The sequence below is a fragment of the Phycodurus eques genome, chromosome 6 (genome assembly GCF_024500275.1).
Source record: "Phycodurus eques isolate BA_2022a chromosome 6, UOR_Pequ_1.1, whole genome shotgun sequence".
Classification (NCBI taxonomy): Eukaryota; Metazoa; Chordata; class Actinopteri; order Syngnathiformes; family Syngnathidae; genus Phycodurus; species Phycodurus eques.
In genome coordinates this window covers 12,418,658-12,443,089 of record NC_084530.1, presented here as the reverse complement: position 1 = coordinate 12,443,089, position 24,432 = coordinate 12,418,658, and the positions used below count along the sequence as shown (strand labels likewise).

The following is a 24,432-nucleotide window of genomic DNA, read 5'->3' as shown; positions in this document are numbered from 1 at the left end:
AACTAGTCTCCCTGTCCCTGCAGCTGAAAAACACACCCACAGCATGATGCTGCCACCACCATGCTTCATTGTTGGGACTGCATTGGACAGGTGACGAGCAGCGCCTGGTTTTCTCCACACATGCCACTTAGAATTAAGGCCAACAGTCTTGGTCTCATCAGACCAGAGAATCTTATTTCTCACCATCTTGGAGTCCTTCAGGTGTTTTTTAGCAAACTCCATGCGGCCCCCGACTGGTGGAGGGCTGCAGTGATGGTTGACTTTCTAGAACCTTTGCCCATCTCCCGACTGCATCTCTGGAGCTCAGCTACAGTGATCTTTGGGTTCTTCTTTACCTCTTACTTTTTAGTTGATGATAAACATTAATATTGAAAATCTTTGTTAATAAATATTATTCACTGAACAGGGGGAACAGTAAAACATTTATGTAGCTAATAACTCAAGCTGTCAGATAATTGTAACAGATTTGAAAAGCAGGACAAGGTGGCATCAGTCACTCACCTTTAGTCAAATTTGAACTTCAGTCCAGTACTTGAGGAAATTCATTTAGTTATATGTGGAGGGCCCCAAAACTGGCTTTGTGTAACTTTGTGTAACTCTGTACAGCAACATCCACCTGCCACTGCCACTGTTTACAAGCTTGCAATGTATATATGTATATATACATATATATATATGTATGTATATATGTATGTATATATATATGTATGTATATATGTATATATATATATATATGTATGTATATATCTATGTATATATATATGTATATATATATGTATGTATATATATATATATATATATGTATGTATATATATATATATATGTATATATATATGTATGTATATATATATATATATATATATATATATATATATCACTTCTGATCTGCAGCTGAAAATCCATCCATCCATTCTCTACACCACTTATCCTGTTCAGGGTCACGGGGCACTGGAGCCTACCCCAGCTGATTTTGGGCGAAAGTTGGACTACACCCTGAAATGCCAGTTGCAGGGCACACACAGCGACAGGCAACCATTCACACTCACAATCACATCGTCACTGAGTGGGAACTGAACCATCGCTGCCCGCACCAAAGTCAGGCACATGTACCACTACACCATCCGTGACTGCAGCTGAAAATGATTTCGCCCAACATGAAGCTGCTCTTACCTTGATGAATTATTCAGTTTAATTCTTATTCCACGAACGCAATATTAATCGGAGTACCATGTGTATACTAGTACTAGTACAATGTATTCTTGCTTTCCTTTTTTCTCTGCTTTCTATGTTCTGTCTCCACTCTGCCAATACATTACCTCCATACACATCACGTCTGTTCCATTGTCAGTTCTGGCACACAACCATTCCTTAATCTCCTTCTTTTTGTGTCCCTTTATCTCATCTCCCACACTCTCTCTCTCTGCAGCAAACGGTGCGTCCCACCTTCTTTGCCAGGAAGTTTGAAGCCAGTGTGAACCAGGAGATAGTGAACCATCTGGACGCTTACCTGTTTGGACCCTTTCCACCGGGGACCCCAGGCCTAAACTCGTACTGGGAGAATGTGTACGACGAGCCAGATGGTGTGGCCAGTCTGTCGGACACACAGCTCACCTACTATCATTCCTTCTCAAGACTGGGCTTGGCCCGCGCTGCCGCCTCGCTGCAAGGCAACCCAGTGGATCACAGCTGCAGGTTAGATTATGTAAACACATGCACATGATCAAGCATAGAGGTGTATTCACATAAATCAGTTTATTATTTTGGTTGACTTTTCAGTGGTGTAGAACTGCATGGCATCATAGCGAGAAATGTTTTCACCAGTTTTGCTTATGATTATTTGTTTTGTTTTTTTACGATACAAACTAGTTAGTTTATTTAAGAAACCACATTTACAAAGCCCAGTAAAACAAATCTCAACCTAAATCTCAACGGTGTACTAAACAAACAAAATGCAGACTTGCCAACACTGCCAGATCTAAGCCTGTTTTCCAGAGAGAAGGCGGTGATTATGTGGTTCAATTTATCTTAGTGACCAGTGCAAGTGACAAGACAGCAATGCAGCAGCACAGTTTTCCCAACTGCTTTAACTGAGCATTTAGTGATCCAAGGCCAATGTTATTTCTGCCCATCGAGACAGCATATTTTAACACAATCACATTAGTTTGTCAAACATTTGGTTTCTCTTTATGTTCACTTCATTGTAATTGAATGTATTTAAAAATGTTGGGCCTGTATTTATTTTGCATCCCAGATATTAATTTCCTTTGAGGAATCATAGTCAGTATTACAGTGAAATTAATAATGAAGAAATAAAATGTAGTTAAAGAAAGGTAGTTTCACTTTTTCTGGTCTGAGTCAGTATGGTTTAAGTGGAACAGTCCAACCCAGTATCATGACCTTATGTGTCCATCTGTAGCGTCTTCCAATGGCGTAATGATTGAATGAACCACAAAGTGTAGCCTGCAGGACAGCTTGTTATCTTCGAAAAATATGAATTATGGCTGTGCCTCTTCTACTGTAACCTCTTAGCGTAGTGCAAGTGTACTTTATAAAGTAGCGAATACAGTAAGTGTACATTCACATGTGCATATCAACTGCATTTAAACTCTCTAACAATATCCCACTTCTACGTGAGACCATGACCTGTTGCACGAATATACACTACAGTGAACTCACGTTCATCTGGGATATATTCAAGACCCACCCACAAAAATTTGCCATATATAGACCATATAATTTTATTGTTTGACCCACTCCATGTTGGTTTTCCAAAAATCTGTTCCGCATATGGTTAGAAAGGTAAATTGCAATTTGAACATTTTGACTTAATGTACTTCATTAAGCATTTCATCAGCCAATGTGCTCGCTAACATCTGGTGTAAGAGCATTTTCAGATTAACTTTTCTTTAGTTTGTCATAGCTGAGGTGATGAAACTCACATGCAAAGTGATTCAACAGTAACAAATTAAAAACAGAAAGCAGAGGTGTGAAATGTCAATTTGTATATGCCTGACAGAGAAAAGTGCTCTGTGTCAAAACAAAACATCGAGAAAGCAACACCTTTGTGGAATTGCAATAACAACACAACATCTTTTATGCACATGGTAATGACTTCTCACCTCAGTGTTGTAGACTCAAAGAAACTTAATTGGGACAAAGCATTTCTTTGAACAATATAAAAAAGCAATGCCATCTGATCTGCAGTTGATAGTTATTCAAGCTGTCAGTGCATATTTGACTCAGCAACATTTACTATTTTTTGTCGCTTGCTTTCTTTGAGCGCAGCATCACTTGCTGTTGTAAAGTCAAAAGCCTGTCAGTTGCGATGGTTTGCGCCCTGAGGGCAAGACTCCGTATGACAGCATGTCCAGTGTCATTGCGCTCTCTCTCTCTCTCTCTCTCTCTCTCTCTCTCTCTCTCTCTCTCTCTCTCTCTCTCTCTCCCTGTTGCATTGTGAGGATTTCGTAAACTCCTGTGGGTGAAGCCTACTACACACAGGAAACATTTCTCCGTCTGTCAAACGTCTACAACGTCCATGTTGTGCTTGTGGTCATGTGCAGTCTCAGGTAAAATGGTTGTCAAGATTACATCAAGGAAAAGGTGATCACTTTGTTGCTGTGCAATTATAATGAACTTTGTGGTGTATATTCATTTCTTCTCATTATCGAATTATTGTCTTCACTATATTGCACTGAGCAGACTGGACGTGAACCGTTTTGTACAACCTTTAATGCCCACTGGACTGCATGTGATACTCAATTTTATCTTTCTTACTTTGGCCTATACTTAGAATATTGGAATGTGCTCAGACTCAATTCCCTCTTCAAATTCAGAGACTAGAGCAATAGCTGAGTTTTTCTAAAAGTGCCAGATAATTCACAATAAAGCAAATTATTTAGGTCAGTGATCCCCAACCACTGCGCCCTGGGTACAATTGATTTTATTATTTAAAAGTTTATTTAAAATTATGTATTTGCTGCAAATAATGTATCTTTCTTCACCTACCTATGCCAGTGAAATAAAGGGAACTGAACAATTAAATACTCTTCCACAATATGGCGGAAGGTACAATTAATCTCTTGTCATTCATAAAATAGAATAAGTCATGGCTTTCTCCAAGTATATCAGCATAGTGTTCAACTAAACAAACCCTGATTTCAGTCAGAGCCATTGCACTAACTTTGGCCATACACTAGCAAATGTAACCATTTGGAATGGCCTGAATACGAAATAAATATGTAGAATGGCGAGACTAACAACAGCGTTAGTGTAACCGTGTTGTTGTTAGTAACTGATCAAGCATTTCTCATCAGCCAACTCCAAACAGGAGCAGAATCCGCCCCGGCCCGTGCTGCACACACGCACACACAAACACACACTCACTAAATCACTCACTTACACAGGGGAAGGATATTATAAAATGGAGGGGAAGAACAGTGAGCGACACAACTGGGGGGGTGGTGGGGGGGGGGACAGACCACAACAATTTTCAACATAATTTAAAATGAAAAAAAAAAAAAAGTTTTAAGAACAGCACAGCATAACATTGAATGGTTATTTAAAGACATAGACCAGAAGAAAGTCTAAAGTTGCTTTTTGACTTGTTGTTTTTGCTGGAGGATCCTGTAAATGCACTTGTTATAGAAAACTGTGACTTAGATATGATGGGAACACTATGCAGTTGAAATTGAACATTTGCATATTCTCTCTGTGCTTGCGTGAGTTTCTTCAAGGTGCTTTGGTTTCTTCACTTAAATAAAGCATAAAATGAATGTTACCTCGCCCTAAGTATGAGTGTGGGTGTTGATGCTGGTTTATCTGAATGTGTCAGGGCTGTTTGTATCTCATGTCAGCTATTTTTGCTGTGGCTTCCAACAACCTTGCACGGAGATAAGCATAAAAACTAAGAATTAAAAGAAATGTCCTCGATATTAAAATAACTGTTGATAAAAATGCCCAGAAAAATGAGATGTTACTTTTGCAGTATAGTGGCTGGTCACTGGTGGTAACGGTAGGTAACATTTTTGTACCCTTGACAAGATGTACGTTTGTGTACATTGGACATTGAAAGACAGAAATTGACTACAGTAAAACCCGCTATATCACTGTTCACGCTTCGCAGTCCCGCTATATCGCACAATTTTATTTATTTTTTATTTTTGGGAGGGGGGGGGGGGGGGGTTAATACAGTTGTTACTCTATTTTTTTTCTTTTTACTGTTTGTATAATATGATCCTGTTTTTATTGCTCTTGCGTTCTCTCAATATAGTGTATCATGTGTTTAAATGTGTTTGTATGGTTTTAAAAGTGTGGTTCAAAATCTTTTGTAAAAAAATTCGTGCTGGAAATGCTATAAAAACATCCCTAGGGTGTATTTAAATAGGTTATTTCTATATTGCGGATAGCACTTAGTGCAGGTGAGTTCTGGAATGTAACCCCCACGATGGAGGGGGGATTACTGTACTACCATTCCTCTATTACTGACAATGTATAATGTTGTTCTTGCGCAGTTTTGATCCTCAGATATTTGCTATTGCATTATCTCAGTTGTATCTCAGTTTTATCACATCAGGGGTAATGTAACGATGTATTGTAATGTCCCAAAGCACATGTCAAAGCAACACGTTTTTATACATTAACTCCAAGCAGACAATGTACATGCAAACAGCAAAATATGTGAGGTTGCTGACAGGGTGGACAATGACTGGGTGGACATTTTGGGCTAATTTTAGCATTTTATGAACACGTGATGGACCTTCACTTATTTATATTTCACTGTGAGAGAGTGAACATGTTAAGCTTGATAACATCCAACTACACACATCATATGATAAAAATTACAAAACATAAGTGCAAATATTTACTCTGCAACTACTCTCTTTTTCAGCCTCCACTGGGAAGCTACCCCATAATGACAGGGTGGACAGTAATTTAAGGGACACATCCAAAATGTTCAATATGATCAAACAAATACAGTATACATGATCAAAATGTCTCATTTTATCAATTAACTCATTGTGGACAATACAATCATGCAACAATGATTTCGTATTTTTTTTAAACACTTATTACAGACACTAGTTCGCATAGCAGTGTGTGGAACATGCCAAAACCACTTACATCTAATGAAATAAAATGGTAGATAATGAAGGAAACAAAGAGAGACATATCATTGTACTAGTATGTGTGCAAATGTTTGACCACTTATAATAAGACCTCAGAGTGTCATTATTCTGCTGCATTTTCATGATGACTGAGTGATTCTGATGAGGTCTCCAAAGGCACTTCATAGTAATACTACCCCTTATGGTAAAGGCATAACAATAGCGAACTGATGAAAAGAGAAATCATTTGTGTATATTGATGAGTGAAATGGAGTAATGGCAGCATATCACAGTTGAATCTGAAATGACAAAAAAATATAAATGAGAAAATCAGCATGTGATGTCAAAATATGTTGTTGCCATTATTTGAATACTAGTGGACATAACTGGCAGCCTAATGGTTACATAGCCTATAATATCAAATGGCTATTTACGATACTATTTGACAGCTGTTCAATTTTCCTGAACAAGCACACAATGTACGTGCATGTTGAATTGATGTGTCAGTGAAAAAGTGGGTGCGTGTTAAGGAGGGGGATTTGGCTCTTTTAGCAGTCAACTGTGACTGTGAGTGGTGTAAAGGCCTGAATGGAGCCTCTGTGCAGACTACACTCTGGCCAGTTCTCACTCTCTTTTGGAAAGGGCTGGGTAAGGGGGAAAGTGAAAGCGGAGGGATGGGGAAAAACAAAAGGATGATGTACAGAGGAGAGCAGCAGGAACTGGAAAACAGACGTACAAATGGAGTGCAGCAGCGGGGAGGATAGTTGAAAAGGAATGCACACTGTTGTACTTGTGGGTGCAAATATTTGCTGTTCTGCTTGTCAGGGTAGCATTTACTGTGAAGGGTTGACTCCTGCTCCTACTGTAGAATACTGATGAGGCCTCGGCACAGAAGAGCAGCGCTGGCTAGTGCAGGTGGGTTACTGTGGGCCTGCACAGTTGTACATGGAAAAGTCTGTGAATAAAGATGACTTTAAAGGAGCAGAAGAGATGAGGGATGAGAAGTCTGAGTCAGAATGTGTGCTGAGAGCAGCTGGAGATTGTTCCCCAGTAGTGGCCGTCCTGGCTCAGGTTTTGTTTTTCCAGAAGTCACTCAAACCACCCGAGGGCCGGCCACGTGTACAAGGAGGCACACTAACAACGAGACCAATCAGTAGGGCAAGGCCTCCTTTTAGCTTTAGCTGACTGAATGACCCAGTTAAAATGTGTGCGTGTGTGTGTGTGTGTGTGTGTGTGTGTGTGTGTGTGTGCGCCCACTTCAATGACTCATGTGAATGACTATTCTATAATGCTGTGTAGCTCTCTGGTCTCAGCTGTCAGATATTTTCTGAGGCAGGTCACAAGCAAGAATGATTCAAATAAAAGTTTATTTATCACTTTGAAGGTCACAGAAGTGCTTCTCCTCCATAATTTCACTTCTGTGGTTGAACCTTCTGAAATTGAAAACACTGGACAACCTCCATTTAGTACATATAGTATTTCAAACAATTTTTCCCAGGGTCAAGGGGTCAAGCTTTTGCCATCATTTATACCAAATAACATGTACCGGCAAGGTTTTTGTAAAATTTTAGCATTCTTAACAATCATACAAGTCTAAGACTATGTTACCCAGTGTTAATATTAAGATGTTAAAACTGAAAAATATTCTCATTAAAGACAAAGGTGTAATGGTCATGTAACTTTGGGTATATGTTAGTTTTCTTCTCTCCATCTTCTCTTAAAGCACATTGTCCACCTTTTGAAATAATTGTGGCGAAAAGCCCAAAGAAAGTGAGAGTGAGTTAAGAGGGTTGCTGTGGATTACAAAATCTTGAACGTAACTATCCACAGGACTACTCTACTACTACCAATACTACTTTTCACTTTTCTTTGTCTCTCATACATATGCAGAAGAATATAAATAACAGGCGAGTGTTACCATGGGATAGACAAACCTTTGATCAGTGGCGCTTCACTCAGGGTCACAGCATTAATGTGAGCAATGTCACACAGTCACAGAGCTCATTGAGTGCCCGACGGTTGGCATATACATCAGCAGTTCCAAAAGTTATTTTGGCTTGCAGACCAGATTAAAACAGCACATGAAATCATTTTGCTAATAACCTCTGTACATTCTCTGTCAGGTATTTCCCCATGGGCCACCCAGTGTCCGTGCATTTCTACTTCCAGTCTGACCAGTTCCAGGGCTACCTTGTCAGGCACCACGCCACCAACCTAGCAACAAGCAAGCTAGAGACAATGGAGACCTGGGTGGCACCTAAGAAGATCTTCAAGTTAAACACTCCTCCGAAAAGCACATTCAGCAGGTTGCAGTTTGCAGAGGTGAGTCTGCATATTGTCTTGTATGTCTTACAATAAATCTTTTCTGTGGAGTCATTTTCTAGGGTGGGCTTCAGTCACAAAGTCAGTCAGCCTTTGCCAATGTCAGGAAATAGGTCCCAGTAAAACGCTAAGTACTAAACAGGAGCGCATACCGTAGCACTTGGTGAAGTGTAATGTTGACCTTACGCTATTGACCTTGCCAAAACAAATCCTTAAAGTCGATCATCATGCGAATAAAATGACACATGTAAGGGCCTTGTCAGGTATACATTTATTGAATTCATTCAAGTTCATCCGAACAGTTCCACATGTTCATTTGTTGATCCTGAATTGAATGTCCTCTCACCTTCACAGTCGAATGCTTCCCTTGTTCAGTGAAGGACCCAGCAGCCAGGGCTCCAATGTGACAGCCATTGAGTGTATTTGTAGCATACACAAAATTAGCTGAGTGAATGTAAGCTGACATTTTGCTCTGGTTCGTCACTTAGCTTGCAGCAGGGGTCGCATTTGAAATGTCATCAAATGTATGAATGGATGGTTTGGTCTGTTGGTGCCTGCAGGCCTCGCTTGTGTCTACCTGGACACTCCCAGAGTCTGTTTGACCTTTTTGCAAACATCTCAAAGGGAGCGTAAAAGGAGTTCAGACACCCAGTCGTCATGCAGCTCCCGCTCTCTAGGCCCCCGCTTGTGTGTTGAGCCTATGAAACTGTGAGTGACAGCGAAGTGATGTGAGCACTGGCTTTTATCTGGATGCTCAGCCTCACAGAGCATTCAGCGTCTAGCACTTTGCAGTGGCTGTCAGTCTGTCTGCTTGTCAGTCTGTCTCACAAAACGAGCAGAAAGACCATAAGTAAAACAGTGTGGTATTGCAATAGTAGGAAGAGATATGAGCCCACATACAAAAGCTATATGCTTATTAACTTTGCTAGGTAAACCATGTGTTTGGCTTAACAATGTATTCCCTGATCCCCTTTAATATACAGTAAAGAAAGAAAGCGAGGTCTTTTCTTTTAACTGTATAACTTCAATATGCCATTTTACAGCATGATGTAGTGCAGGAGTACTTAACCCATACAGTTAAAATGAGTGTATCACCTCAAGTTTTACATGGCATTCAGAAGTATTACCTTCCACTGGATAAATAAGTCCAGTGACACACCCTCATGGGCCACGTCATTAGGTACAACTGTACAATATCAGAGATCCGATGCCAATGTTGGGAAAATCGATTTTCTACGCGAACTAGTTCAAAGTTCAGCTCACCGTTCAAAATATTAACTAGTTCACTCCATATTTCATAGTTCTTTTTTTTTTTTCAATATGTTGCTGACGGATTATCACCCACTAAATCCTGGCATTTCATTTCCTCATTGTTGTCACCCATTCAGTCCACGCTAGTAGCCAGCTTCAGTTTTCACCCTACACTCAAAAACATGAGAAAAAACTTGTTTCTTGAATAGTCTTTTTTTTAATGAGGAATTAAAACGAAAACAGGACCTTTGTCCTTAATGTGCAAATAAAAACTACACAGTATGAGAGTAACGATGGTGAAAGGACATTGATAACTTTGCATTCCTTCCAGCTCTGGCTGGCTATATTGACTTATATTACAAAAACAAAATAAATTCCATACTTTGACTGTGTGATCGCACAGTGTTTTAACTAAAGCATTCTGATGCAAAACATTTTCCGACTATCCATTTTTACAATCTCTTACAAAAGCATCTCGCACACACAGGCTGCTGATGTGCCTGCCGAATGTAAACATGAATGGCGGTTTCCAAATACAGCGTTCATTCCTGACATATGAAGGTTTGTATATAGCGTGTTCAGGCAGGTTTTGTCCTGGAAGTCCCTATAACAAAACCTGGCGCTCTGGAATGAAAATTAACTTTTGTTCAAAACCTTTCACAGACACCAGAATGAGCGTGTTCTCAATAACATTCCTCAAATTCAAATGAACTAAGTTCAGTTCACGGTTGCTCAAAATAAGAACTACTGTAATTTCTCGTGTATAATGCGCATGTTTTCCCCCTAAAAAAATGTCAAAAATAAATGCTGCACATTATAGATAGGTATAGGGGAAAATGGGAAAAAAAACTTTTCGAAATGTATGCCACCATCTAGAGGTGATGAAAAAGCAGTACACATTCATTTCAATATGCCACTGCCACCTAGAGGTTATGAGAAAGGTGTACACTTTCATTCTAATATGCCAGCAACACCTAGAGGCTATGAAAAATGTGTAGCCTATACTTTCCTTCCAATATGACAGGGGTACATATGACTGCATCATATGTACAGTTGTGCTCATAAGTTTACATACCCTGGCAGAATTTGTGAAATATGTTTTTTTTTTTTCAAATATGTGTGATGACTGAACAACAAGCATCATTCATTTCTTTATGGTTATGTTTTGTTTGATGATAATGTTTTTCTGAAATGCTTGACAGTTTAATTTGAATCCCATTAAAACTAAATGTGTTTCGCCTGGCCCTTCATGTTTTCTTTAAAGAATTGTCTTACATTGTCATCTTACAAATTCTGCCCGTGTTATCAAACATATGACCACAACTGTGTGTTTTCTCATTAACTAGATAAAAGCAGGGTTGTGAATTTCAAAATAAGAGCAAGAGCAAGTAAATAAAAAGAAAGTATTATGTGTTGAAATAAAGTGCTTAACTTCAGAATAATTACTTTAAAAACTAACAAAATACAGATAATACTTTGTTTCAATACTAGAGCTACATCAAAGGTTCCACCTCTATGAAGATGATTGACACTGTCGGAAAAGTATTATGCCCTGCGATTGGCTGGCAACCAGTTCAGGGTGTACCCCGCCTCCTGCCCGATAATAGCTGGGATAGGCTCCAGCACGCCCGCGACCCTAGTGAGGAGAAGCGTCTCAGAAAATGGATGGATGGAAAAGTATTAACTTAATATGTCTATTGTTCTTAAAAACTGCACTGCAGTATACTGATATATTTCTAGTATGTTGGCTTCTTCATTGAGTTACATGAGAGGAATAAAATATTAGACACACCTGCCCAGAAAATCTAAATATATTAGAAATATGTGTGTCACATCACTGCAAACTAGAACCACAGTAATAAAGGAATACCCAAGCATTATTACCTTCATAAAGGCAGTGTCTGGTGAGTTTGCATTGCATTGGACTGTATATTTGAATAGAAGATGGTATGCAATAAAAGTCCTCTTAACCTTGTACAGACATGGACATGAAAATATTTTTGGGTGGATCAACAATTGGATTAAACTGTTGAGTGAAGCGGGTTGCAGTCTTCCTATGTGGAGTTTTCCCCATGTTTATGTGGGGTTTCTGTGAGTAATCTAGCTTCCTCCCACATTCCAAAAACATCGACTCAAAACTACCAAAAACAAATGTAAAATGTCTATAAATGTAAATGGCTGTTTGTTTTTATATACAGTATGTCCTGTGATTGGTCAACCCATGGTCATGGTCAGTCCATAGTCAACCCTGCAAGTCAGCTGAGATAGACTTCCGCTCACTAGCAACCGTCATGGTATACGAAATGTGTAGATAGAAAATGTTTCTATATTTCACTCCTTGCCTCTTTCTTCTTGTGGCCATTTCTTTGTTACGCCGAAATCCGAACGCAAGCTGTGTGAAGTGACGCTTTTTGGGAGGCGCCGCCCACTGGGTGGTAACATTACATTGTTTGTTGTTCAACTAAGCTACTGCTGTTACATTTGCAAATATATTTGCACCACAGGATTATTTTGTCACGTTGTGAGCTTTAAAAAGTAGGAAAATTAAAAACAAAAGGCAATCTAGAGCTCTGCTGGTGTTACAGTGAAAGAGAGTGAAAAATGGACCACAGGTTACTGGATCAGAATTAGTGGAGCAGAGGCATCGTCTACTAAGTATAGCTATAAGCGTAGCAAGGTCATAAGCTTCTGACTTGGTGAGCAAATGGGTGTTGGTCCTAAGCCCAAGCTTATTGCGTTATAGGCACCAAGGGATAGGTTGTGTGTGGAGGTCAATGTATGCTATAGGCTGAAGATGAAATGGGCCAGAAGTTAATCTGCATTTGACACATTTTCATTCTGAAGAAAGAGTTTCTTGATTCTGGTGGCCAGCTGTACAACCTGCACATATCGTACCTCCATGAGATTGAAACAAAAAGGCTGTCATATTAGAGAACTCGCCATGGACCCCTGGGAACATTCCAGCCAAACACTGTTTGGTGGGAAAACTAAATGCTCCATGAAACTGTTCTAAGGGAAAGTTCAAGTGTGTGCTTAAGTCACTTGACCTTAATTGTGTTTGTTTGTTTGTTTTATTCCATTCTTGTGTCTCAGCGAGTGCACTCAGTGGAGCAAACCAGACATGACTAAGAAATCATAGCAATGACCACAGAAAACTCCCTCACATACAGCGGCTGAAATAAGTATTTAACACGTCACCATTTTTCTCACTAAATAAACTTCCAAAGGCGCTATTGACATGAAATTTTCACCAGATGTAAGTCATCCATACATACAAATAAAGTAGAACAAATAAGATCAGAAATTAAGTTGTGTTAAAATGTGAAATGACACAGGAAAAAAGTATTGAACACATGAAGAAAGGGAGGTGCAAAAAGGAATGGAAAGCCAAGACAGCACCTAAAATCTATCAATAATCAAACAGCATTCAAGCCCCTTGTCAGTGCAAATGAATATCAGCTGATTCAGTCCTAATTGATGGCCTACAAAAAGGTCTCATTGCTAAGGTGTGAGTCAAGACACAGCTTATGATGGGTAAGAGCAAAGAGCTGTCTCAAGACCATCGCAAAGTAATTGTTTCAAAACATAACGATGACATTGGTTACAGGCTCATATCTAAACTTCTGAATGTTCCAGTGAGCACGGTTGGCCAATCATACCACCATAGATTTGCATCGATCAGGTGCTCCTCGCGAGATTTCTGACAGAGGAATGCAAAGAATTATCAGAAGAGTTGTCCACCTGTGGAGAGCTTCAAAATACTGGGAGAATATAGTGTGGTCTGATGAGAGCAAGATTGTGTTTGGATGCACACCACGTTTGGAGAAGACCACCCTAAAAACACCATACCAACAGCGAAGTTCGGAGGTGGGAACATGATGGTGTGGGGGTGCTTAACAGAAAATGGTACTGGTAAACTCCACATTATTGAAGAAAGGATGAATGGGCAAATGTACCGAGACATTCTTGAAAAAAATCTGATGCCATCTAAGAGGATGATGAAAATTAAACAAAGGTGGACATTTCCGCAAGATAATGATCCAAAACATACTGCCAAGGAAACTCTCAATTGGTTTCAAAGAAAAAAAAATAAAGCTGCGAGAATAGCCCAGCCAATCACCTGACTTGAATCCAATTGAAAATCTATGGAAAAACTGAAACTCAACGTCCATAAAAGAAGCCCACAGAACGTTCAAGATTTGAAGACTGCTGGTGTGGAGGAATGGGCCAAAATCACACCAGAGCAATGCGTGCAACTAGTTTCTCCATACAGGAGGCATCCTGCCATTGCAAACAAAGGCTTTTGTACAAAGTATTAAATAAATCCCAGTTGGTGTGTTCAATACTTTTTCCCTTTGTAATTTTACATTATTACACATAACTTAATTTCTGATCTTAGTTGTTCTACTTTCTTTGTATGTATGCGTTACTTGGGTTGTTCCCAACATCTGGTGAAATTTTCATGTCAATAGCACCTTTGGAAATATATGTAGTGAGAAAAATGGGGACGTGTTAATACTTATTTCAGCCGCTGTAACTATAATACCACATTTTCCCCAAGCGCTCAAGTTAATTTTTATCTGCCATGATACTGTTCGAATCAGTCAACCCTGTCAAAGTTGCTCTGTATTACCAGCGTGGTGTGTGCAGGCAGAATGAAAATCCTGTATCATCAGTAGTGTGACATCATAGCTGTAAAACAATGTGCAATTGCCAATGACTTTAACAAATTAAAAAAGCACCATACAGAGCACTCCTGGATGCTGACATTATCTCTAAACAAACAATACAGTATGTAAATGTATTTCTCCATGGCAGTTTTCATTATCTTCCCATTTTATTCATGTATTCCATTGAAACATGTGTGACAATTCTCTGTGGTTCAAACAATGGGAAAAAGTGTCTATTGCCACCTTACACAAGCGAATTGTACCAGCCCACAGCGACCTGTGCACATTGCCAAAGCATGCTGAAGAGTGGGGTAGTATGGGTCAAATATTTGGGGGAAAATGGTATAAAATGTTTACTGTACCAAAGTTAACTGAATTTTACTCTTTAACGGAAACAAGGCCATTGACTCAGTAGATTGCAGTGATTTTCCTCTGGCAATGTTGCCGTCTTTTCTTTTCTGCCAAATTTGGGATGTAGGGTGCAAGTGAGTCAGCCGTGGATAAACTAATGAGCTACAGAGGTGCCAGACATGGGTTGATTAGCAATTTAAAGCAAGGAGAACCAAGGACCAAGGGGCAGGAATGGCAGAGGTCAGTCAAATAATTGAGACGAAAGTGAGCCGTCTTCTGCAGAAGACACACGATTCACTCTCGTTCATTATAGTGGTCTATATTTATCATGTACATCCTATTCTCAACTCTCAAAGGATGTAATACAGAGTCCATTCCAGTCAGACATTGATCGTACAGCAGTGTGAGGCTGTGTTAATCAGCTACAATTGTAAGGATGAGCACCCCTTAAAGACGCCATCCTTCTCACATTTCTGTCAGCACCCCTCTCAAAGTGTGAGCACGTTCGTGGGTGCTACCTCCATCTCTATCACCCGTTTAACCCTCCCCTATTAATAGTGATTTTCGCATCTCATTTTGCATTCAGAAAGGTGTTCCAATCCAGCACACGTTAGTGTGATGAATGCAGGCAGCTATCGCTAAACAGAGGAGGTATATTTTACTATCTCATCAATGAGATGTATTGCTGCTGCATGTATTAAACCCAGAGAATGTAGTTAATCCTAGTCTATGCAAAATATAACCTGTCATCACTCTGTCAATATATATATATATATTACTCACTCCTCCCATAGTTGCGATCTTTCCTGTGATGTCATATTGTAATCTCTAGTTGTTTCTGTCACTGCGTTCCATCCTGTATCTCTGCAGTCAAAGACATGGTGTGGAGGGCTGGTAAATTTATGTGCATTCCTCCCAACAACTGTGGACAAACAGACTCCAAAGACAACAAAAATCAACTTGTCAGTGTCTGTATACTGTAGTCGGTATAACTGCTATGTGGAGCCTTGGGTTGGGCTGAACATTATTCCACATGTTAATTCAGCTCCTGTATTGCTTATCTTAATATTCTGGTGAAATTGTGATGCGGTCTGTTACTGCCTTCTGTTCACCGGAGGAAATTCATACATACCCATCTCTTAAATTGTCCTCCTCTTTCCTCTTTCCAATTTTCTTTTGTCAGATCGGTACAGAGTGGGATGCCAAAGAACGAATTTTCCGAAATTTTGGCGGCCTTATGGGTCCCATGGATGAGACGGTGGGAATGCAGAAGTGGGCAAAAGGCCCTAACGTGACAGTAACAGTCGTGTGGATCGACCCAACCAACGTCATCGCGGCCACCTACGACATTCTTATAGACGCCACAGCTGAGTTCACCCACTACCGACCACCACTCAACCAGCCTCTGCGTCCTGGAGTTTGGAGTGTCCGCATCCTGCACCACTGGAGCCCTGTGGCTGAGATGCGCTTCCTTATCGCCCCTTTGGCCTATAATAAGCATCAACCTATACGTCAAGGTGAGAAAGCCTTTAAAACAACATTTCCAACAAGAGGGCCAAGTTCTGTTTAGCTCAGCATCGTAAAGTTTCAAAAATTAAAGACCCACCAAGGATGCCAAAATAAACGCACACCAAACACACCAGAGAGAAGAGTTTTTTTTCAAAAGCCAGCCAAATGTGAATGACAAAAATCACCATGTATGTAAAAAAAAAAAAAAAAAAAAAGGCTCTGAAAAATAAGGGCCGCCCTCAAGCTGTAGTACTGTATGTGCGTGTCTGCTGAAGGTGCTGGAGACAGCCTTTCATCTATCAATCAAATATATTTTTTTTAATTTTTAAACCAGCTCAGAGCTGGTTAAAAGACCTGTGCGTCCACGTCCATTACTCCCTGCTTTACCAGCTGCTCACAAAGGATTATAGGAATACTCACATACTCACAAGCCAGCGAAGTACGAGCTGTGGCTACATTGCTAACAGCTAACACACAGTCCTGAACCTCTCTGTGTTTTGATTTAAAAACATTTGATAGCGGAAGTGGAGAGGTGAAAAAAAAAAAAAAAGTCCGGGAGTTTGCGCTGGTGTACTCTCTAATCGTCGCCTGAGTGCCTCCATGGCAAGTAACAAGCAACACAACATTTATTAAAGTATAGTTATTACTAAAGGAGAACAGGAAGTAATTAATGTTAGAAAGAAAGATACATTGTCACCTAGTTTTCGTGAGGACTTATCACAGTAATCAAGCTCATTGCCAGCTAATGGCAAGCAAAGTTACATTATGTAGCCAAGCTTTTTGAACACATGTATCCCCAACTCCTGGCCAGCCTGCAGCATCCAGACTGATGTTGTGTAAGGTTTTTTTGACCTAGAGGTGAAAGAGAAATTCTGGAAGGACCTAGACGAAGTAGTTCTGACCATCCCAAACAGAGAGAGAGTCGCGATTGGTGCAGATTGTAATGGGCATGTTGGTGAAAGAAACAAGGGTGATGAAGAAGTGATTGGTAAGTACGGCATCCAGGAAAGGAACTTGGAGGGACATATGGTGGTAGACATTGCAAAAAGGATGGAAATGGCTGTAGTGACCACTTTTTTCCAGAAGAGGCTGGAACATAGGGTGACCTACAAGAGCGGAGGTAGAAGCACGCAGGTGGATTACATTTTATTCAGACGATGTAATCTGAAGGAGGTTACTGACTGTAAGGAAGTGGCAGGAGAGAGTGTGGCTAGACAGCATGGGATAGTGGTGTGTAAATGACTCTGGTGGTGGGGAGGAAGATTTAGAAGACAAAAGCAGAGCAGCGAACCATGTGGTGGAAGCTGAGAAAGGAAGAGTCTTACGCTTTTTTTCAGGAATAGGTGAGACAGGCTCTCGGTGGACAGGAGGAGCTTCCAGAAGACTGGACCACTACAGACAGCCAAGGTGATCAGACAGGCAGGCAGGAGAGTTACTTGGTGACTCTTCTGGCAGAAAGGAGAGGAGACATGGTGGTGGAACCTCAAAGTACAGCAAATCATACAAGGAAAGAGGTTAGCTAAGAAGAAGTGGGACACTGAGATGACCGAGGAGAGGAGAAAGGAATACATTGAGATGCGACGTAGGGCATCGGTCGAGGTGGCAAAGGGCAAACAAGAGGCATATGATGACATGTATGCCAGGTTGAACACTAAAGAAGGAGAAAATGATCTATACAGGTCGGCCAGACAAAGGGATAAAGATGGGAAGAATGTGCAGCAGGTTAGGGTGATTAAGGACAGAGATGGAAATGTGTTGCTCGCTCATATTTGTTTGGCAAAGTTTTAAGCCGGATGCCTTTCCTGACGCAACCCTCTGCATTTTTCCGGGCTTGGGACTGGCCTACAGTTTGCACTGGCTTGTGCGCCCCGTAGGGCTGAATTAGGCTAGGCTATTGTTACTATGGAACTCGCAATTCTGGCAAATAGACATAGATGGTGCTCGTTAGTTATATAGTGGGGGAGGGCCGACTCATGCTGCCCTGGCGACATCGTCGTGGCTCGTTTTTGGCCCGTCCAAAAAATCCAGTCAGCTGAGATGGTGAAAAAGAATTTTTAGCTATATCGCAACAATTCAGTACTAATTTGTTCTCTGTCTTTGCACGCTTTCAGCACTTACCTTCAAACACATTTAACACAAACATGACCTCGGTGCAACTTAAAACTGTGGCTTTACTGTGGGGTATGTAGGTGAGACATTGACAGCTGCCATTAACTTGCATGACCTCATAATAGTGTGGCATGTCAATTCAACAGAGGAATGTCACACATTAAACAAAGGCCAACATTTTGTGTTGTTTTACCACAGGCATCATAAGGTTGTGCAGTTGCTTAGCATTGGGAATTTGCGATCCAGCTGGTATATGTCCATTTATATATGTCACTGTCCTCGATTTTTGCTAGTCTGTGGAATCATCCTATATGTTCGATCCTCAAGCTTTGATGCACATTTAAGACAACTGAGATGCTCCTTAATATGGCGACGTGAGAACAATTTCTAGGACAAAGCATCGAGGAGCGAGGAACTAGAAACGCTGCGGTTAATAGACCTGAGATCCACCCACAGTTTTCAAAGTGACTCCTTTACGTGAACCAGGGCAGAAACAATTTAGATTGGCCAGTAATTTGTCAAAATAACAGACCCACGTAGGGACTGACTAATAGTACTGATTTGAAAAAAAAAACATTCAATTGACCAAATTTGGTTTTGGCCCGACGCCAGTGAATTTTACTCTTCCTCAAGTAATTATTTGGAGGACTACTTTTTAATTTTACTTGAGTCATATTTTTAAGTAACATTACTCTTACCTAAGTACAATCCTTGGCTACTGTACCCACTTCTGGCTGAGATAGGCTCCATCTCACCCGTGACCCTATAGTGAGGATAAGCGCTGTCGAAAATTGATGGATGGATAGATTGCGCAAGGATTCTTGATGTTGTGTCCAGTCAGTCTAAGCAATTTAGAGGAAAAAAAATATGTTTTTGCAACAAAGAGACCACTTCACTGTTAAAGTGTTCTGGAATCCATACATACACGCAAGCCTTGGGTCACTCTTGCACAATGAAGCCCTTTGTAGCTAAGTCTGGGCTTGTGCAGACTGTGGTTGTTTGTCATGAAGTCACCCTTGATAACCCAAATATGATCCTCATACATAGTAAACATGAGTGTTTAACAACAGCACATTTTAAAGCCTAACGAAAACGATGACACACCTAAGTCAATTGTCAGCATGGATAAAAGGAACAGCAGCACTGTTGGGATCTTTAAGCAGCCAGTGCTCTTGAAGTCAATGTTAAGTAATCACACTGCGTTAAGGATCAAAAAGAATAACAAATAAGAGTTTCTGCTTAGGTTTCAGCAGAAGTCTAGTGGGTAGGATAGCTACAGTATCAATGGATTCTGAATATTATATATATAAATAACAATGTTTTTTTGAAAACATGATGGGAAAACAGCATTTTAGCATTTCTTAGTTAACTGATGAACGCTTAGCACTGTTCATTTGTATTCGAGGTGGCTTAAAACGTAGGGGGAGCGCTGAAGGCACAAAATAAGCATTCATATTGCAGATTTACTAAAAGTAATGCAATCATGAAGGCAAAAGCATGTTCAAGTTTATCGGCCATGATGTACCACAGCTCAATGAATAACGATATTGATAAAACACATCAAAGAAATACTTGAATGTTAATGTATAATAATAATAGATTTATGTGTTAGGGCAAAACCCCTATATTGAGACTAAATATTTATCTGCCTTTGTTAACTTCTTAATGAAAAAAGGTGAGATAAGGTTGTAGACATGTTTTTGATTTTGCAATTGGGACCGCTGTGTGTTTTGAAGGAGCTTTGTGGTTTGTGTTTCTAAGCGCCTCCTTCCACATGCTGGTTATTCACTGCCATGTCTGGCATCCTCTTACATGCAGTGCCAGTAAAAGTTAACAACGTGACCCTCTACCTGCACTCGCAGCAGCATGCACACACACACACACACACACACACACACACACACACACACACACACACACACACAGGGCTGCTGCCAATGATTTAGGGACCTGTGGAAAAAAAAATACTTAGGGCCCCTCCACATCAATACCCGTGTACACACAACGACATTAAGTCACTAATGCATGACGAGGGAACGAACTCTGCTCCTGTCATGTCGTTGGGCATCTCATCAGATGGAGCACTTCATCTGACTGCTTTTTTTGTGTCACCAGCACATGAAATGCACTGTTGTCTGTTCTCATGCGGTTGTTAGAGAGTTTGTGTTCCACAGCCAAGCTTAAAAGGGATGGCCAGCACCCCAGTTAGAGAACCAGTGAGGAATTTACAGTTTGACTGGAGCTCAGGGTGGGAAGGTGATTTAAGGAGAAATTGTGTCGCTGACTTTGAAGGGCTCGACTTTTCATGAGAAGAATGACTGTGGGCCCCCCTTATCTCTCTTAAATAAGACAACACAGGGTTAATTTGCTATAACTTGCATTTAAAAAATGAGTTTGATCATCTGTCTCCCTTTGTTCTATGCTGTGTTTCTCCAGAGGACACTCTGAAGCTGCACAATGGGCCATCCAAGAACAGCTACATGGAGCAGAGTTTCCACGGCCTCAACCCAGTGCTCAACATCCCCATCAGCCTGGGCTACGTGGAGCAGGCCAAGAGAAATGCTGCCCTGACCGGCCCAGAGCTGGAGCACTGGGTCGACAGCTTAGTGAGCGAGCTGTGGCAGACAGCAGATATCTGCGCCGTGGGCCAGACCGCCTGCCCCATCATGCAGGCCTGCCCCAAGAACCCTTGGAGTTCCCTCAGCCCCGACCCCAAATCCCAACTGAGATCGCTGCATGCTGATGGGCACATCAGGTAGCACCGAGGCCTCCAGCTGGACAGGAGGCCGCAAGATTCACTGTTGATTTTTTTTTTTATTATTATTATTTATTTATGGGCTTGTATGCAGTTGCTGGAGGGGCTATATATTCTCTTTCTGTCTCAGGAGACGAAGGGAACATAAGAAGGTGATCAATGTTAGCGAGATCCAGCCTGCTTTTAGGGGACTATGCTGTCTTTGCTATTTCAGTTTCGCAGTGTATTTATTTTCTCTTCTCATGTGAGTTTTACTGTGATCAGATCTTGCAATTTCAAGCATTTATTTTGCTGCTCAATGAATTAGGAATTTTGATTCGTAAGTATGGGGCACAGCGGCTAATGTGACATTCTGCTCCACAAAAGGCCTTAGCTGCGCAGCACGTGCAGGATGCCTGGTACCAGATTAATTTATGTGCCTCCCAAGGTTTGTGTCAGCATAAACAGCACCATATCTGAGGTAGCGAAAGGTTTATTTTGACACAACTCCAAAAAGAACCAATATTCACTACCTTTAAGAGAGTTAGAAACATTTTATCTTTTGAAGATGCCAATTACTGTAATACATAATCAGTAGAGTAAGTACATCACACAACTTGTTTCAGTTGAGTGCCCGATTAGGGACTGGGGTGGCCGGCCAAAGCATCCGCTGCAGTCAAAAATGTGTAGAGAAATGCAAACACAAAGGCATTCTCAGCTCAATCGAAACTGTCACAACAAAAATTTAACTGAGACAATTTGGCGGTTCAGCATTCGTTATAATATGTGGTAGCATTTTAGGATTTTCCATTCATAAATGGCACATGTTTTCGGTAATAGGACAAATAAATTGTTGTCTTGTCCAACTCGCTTTTCTTATCAGCCTGCCTCAAACTTGAAACAATAATTCCAAGCTGACTTTAAATGTTATCGTCTTCTTTTTCTTTTTTTTTTCAGGTCATTTCAGTGACACTTTATGTATGAATTTTACAAAAGAAGTCTCAAATTTGTGTGAATGAAGGTCCATTAGTCGCTATTTATTTTAAATTGATATTAATACTGATACTTTTAGTCAATGACTAAATATTTGCGACGCTGCCTTGGCAGCATGATAAATGGTTATTTTTTTGTTGTTTTTATTTAGTTTTTTAAAAACTGCCTTTATTTACAAAGGCCAACAACCCGAACATGTACTTTACCTTTATACGGCCCGCACCAATGTGTCAGTAAGTGTTGTCGTGTCAGAATAGATCTTCTTTGTTTGCCAAGAGAAATCAACTCTTAACCTGAGAGGTTAAAGGTCAGCTACAAAGTGACCTCACCAAAACAGAGATGGTGACCTCAAAAATTTGGAAGAATCGTTGTTAGGAGAAGCTGTTCAGTGTCTACTGCTTCCTGTGAGTTTCAGAATACTCGTGAGTGGTTGTGGTCTTCATGCTGTGACAATGATGTACAGATTTACGTGAATATTATACTGCGTCTTCATTGCAAAAATGCATATTTAGCTCTGAAGCTTTCCAACTGTATCGACATTAAAATTATTTTAGCTGTCATCAAGACAACCGGCGACAAGTTCATGACCAGGGGAAGTTCCACTTCAACACACTGAACTCCTGTTCTCATTTTAATAATAACAATCATCCATCCATTTTCTGAGCCGCTTCTCCTCACTAGGGTCGCGGGCGTGCTGGAGCCTATCCCAGCGGCCATCGGACAGGAGGCGGGGTACACCCTGAACTGGTTGCCAGCCAATCGCAGGGCACATACAAACAAACAACCAGTCGCACTCACAGTCACAGTCACACCTACGGGCAATTTAGAGTCTCCAATTTATGCATGTTTTTGGGATGTGGGAGGAAACCGGAGTGGCCGGAGAAAACCCATGCAGCCACGGGGGAGAACATGCAAACTCCACACAGTCGGGGCCGGGGATTGAACCCGGGTCCTCAGAACTGTGAGGCTGACGCTCTAACCAGTCGTCCACCCTGCCGCCTAATAACAATCAACTACAGTCAATTAGATTTTAATCTGTGTCTGTCAAGAATATTAAGCTACCATTCAGGCTAGTGTTTTTTTCAAAGGTTCATTTAGAGATATTACTGTTCATTAATGTCAAGTTCACCTTGCCCCTCCCCTTAAAGCACACACCCCTCCCTCGCACGCCAACACTAGAGGGGTTGATTTCCAAAGGACAATTTGTGGCTCTCCATTGGTCGGCTCCTGTTGCTACTGTTTAACGCAAGAGTACAATACAGTGTTCACAACCAGTACTCAATACATTGCATTGCCCACACGTATGTATGTAAATTTGATGGAAGTTTTGGTGAAAGGAGAATTATAATAGGTGTAACTTACTGTCAGATTCCTATTTTGTAACACAAATGATCAACAATGAAGCAAGTGTATAGTGGTATTTTGTACTGAACTATTGTGTAAAAGATGTATGTGTAAATACATATGTGGTTAAATGGTATTGATTGTGGGCAAAGAGAGTGATTTCTTTTGTTTTTTGATCAAAGTACATAACCTCTTGGGGGCTATTTGCCTCTCAGAGAAAATCTCATGCCGGATTGTTGTTGTTCTTGCTTGAATGTATGTCGAGCAACTGTTGCACAAATTTCTCGGAACTCCACCCATCATTTTGTGTCCTTTATGGTGTTCTTTCTGGGGAGGCTCTGTGTGCCTTAGCTGACTTATCGAACCTTCTCATATATTTTGTTTTTCTTTTTTTCTTTTTTTTTATACCTGATGTAATGGTGAATAGCAGACTGGTACTGCAACACACACAAAAATGTCTGCTGTTGTTGTATATACTGTATCATCAGGCCTTCTGTCCTTATCTGCTTTTAGTTGTCTTCCCTCGGGGAGACGTGTTTTGTTGACCGTGACTGGCTTGTCTTACTTTTCTCTTGACTGCTTTTTTAAAATAAAATTCAATGGACAAAATGCTAACATTGACTCTGTGTGTTAAACCACTGATAGAAGTGTAGTGGGTCGAGAAAATAAAGCTTGCTTCACCAAGCATTCTTAGTGTTGGGATGAGATAAAATCATAAAAAGGATGAAGATGCCCGACCACGAACAGTGTAAATCTGTAAATAATTGATGTTCATTATAACTGCCATGAAAAGTTTTTTGTTGTTGTTTTTTTTTTATTTCCCAGGAAAAACAATCAGGGCTCACGTTACAAAAAAAAAAAAAACACTAATAGGAGAGGGATTGAGAAGAAAATACCGTGAATAAGCAGGGGTTTCTGCAAATAATGGGAGATAGGTTCCCCCAAAAAATCAGCAAATAGGTGAATCTTATTCCAGTAAATGAAAACGAACAAAATAACAAACTAAAATTGAAAAAACATTTTCGTAAACTAAATAAAAACGAGA

The 24,432-nt window shown here is 40.5% G+C and overlaps 1 protein-coding gene across 1 annotated transcript in view; it reads left to right on the top strand.

Annotated features, from left to right (window-relative positions):
- The window catches only part of xylt1 (xylosyltransferase I), a 97,217-nt gene extending 73,231 nt beyond the window's left edge, over positions 1-23,986 (top strand). Inside the window, exons 8-12 of the mRNA XM_061680306.1 lie at positions 1,427-1,692; positions 8,228-8,426; positions 15,882-16,215; positions 20,753-21,071; positions 22,008-23,986. Of these exons, the coding sequence (XP_061536290.1) occupies positions 1,427-1,692; positions 8,228-8,426; positions 15,882-16,215; positions 20,753-21,071; positions 22,008-22,020 (1,131 nt within the window). The 3' untranslated portion in view covers positions 22,021-23,986. The remainder of the gene's footprint in view (positions 1-1,426; positions 1,693-8,227; positions 8,427-15,881; positions 16,216-20,752; positions 21,072-22,007) is intronic.
- Positions 23,987-24,432: the final 446 nt, after the last annotated feature.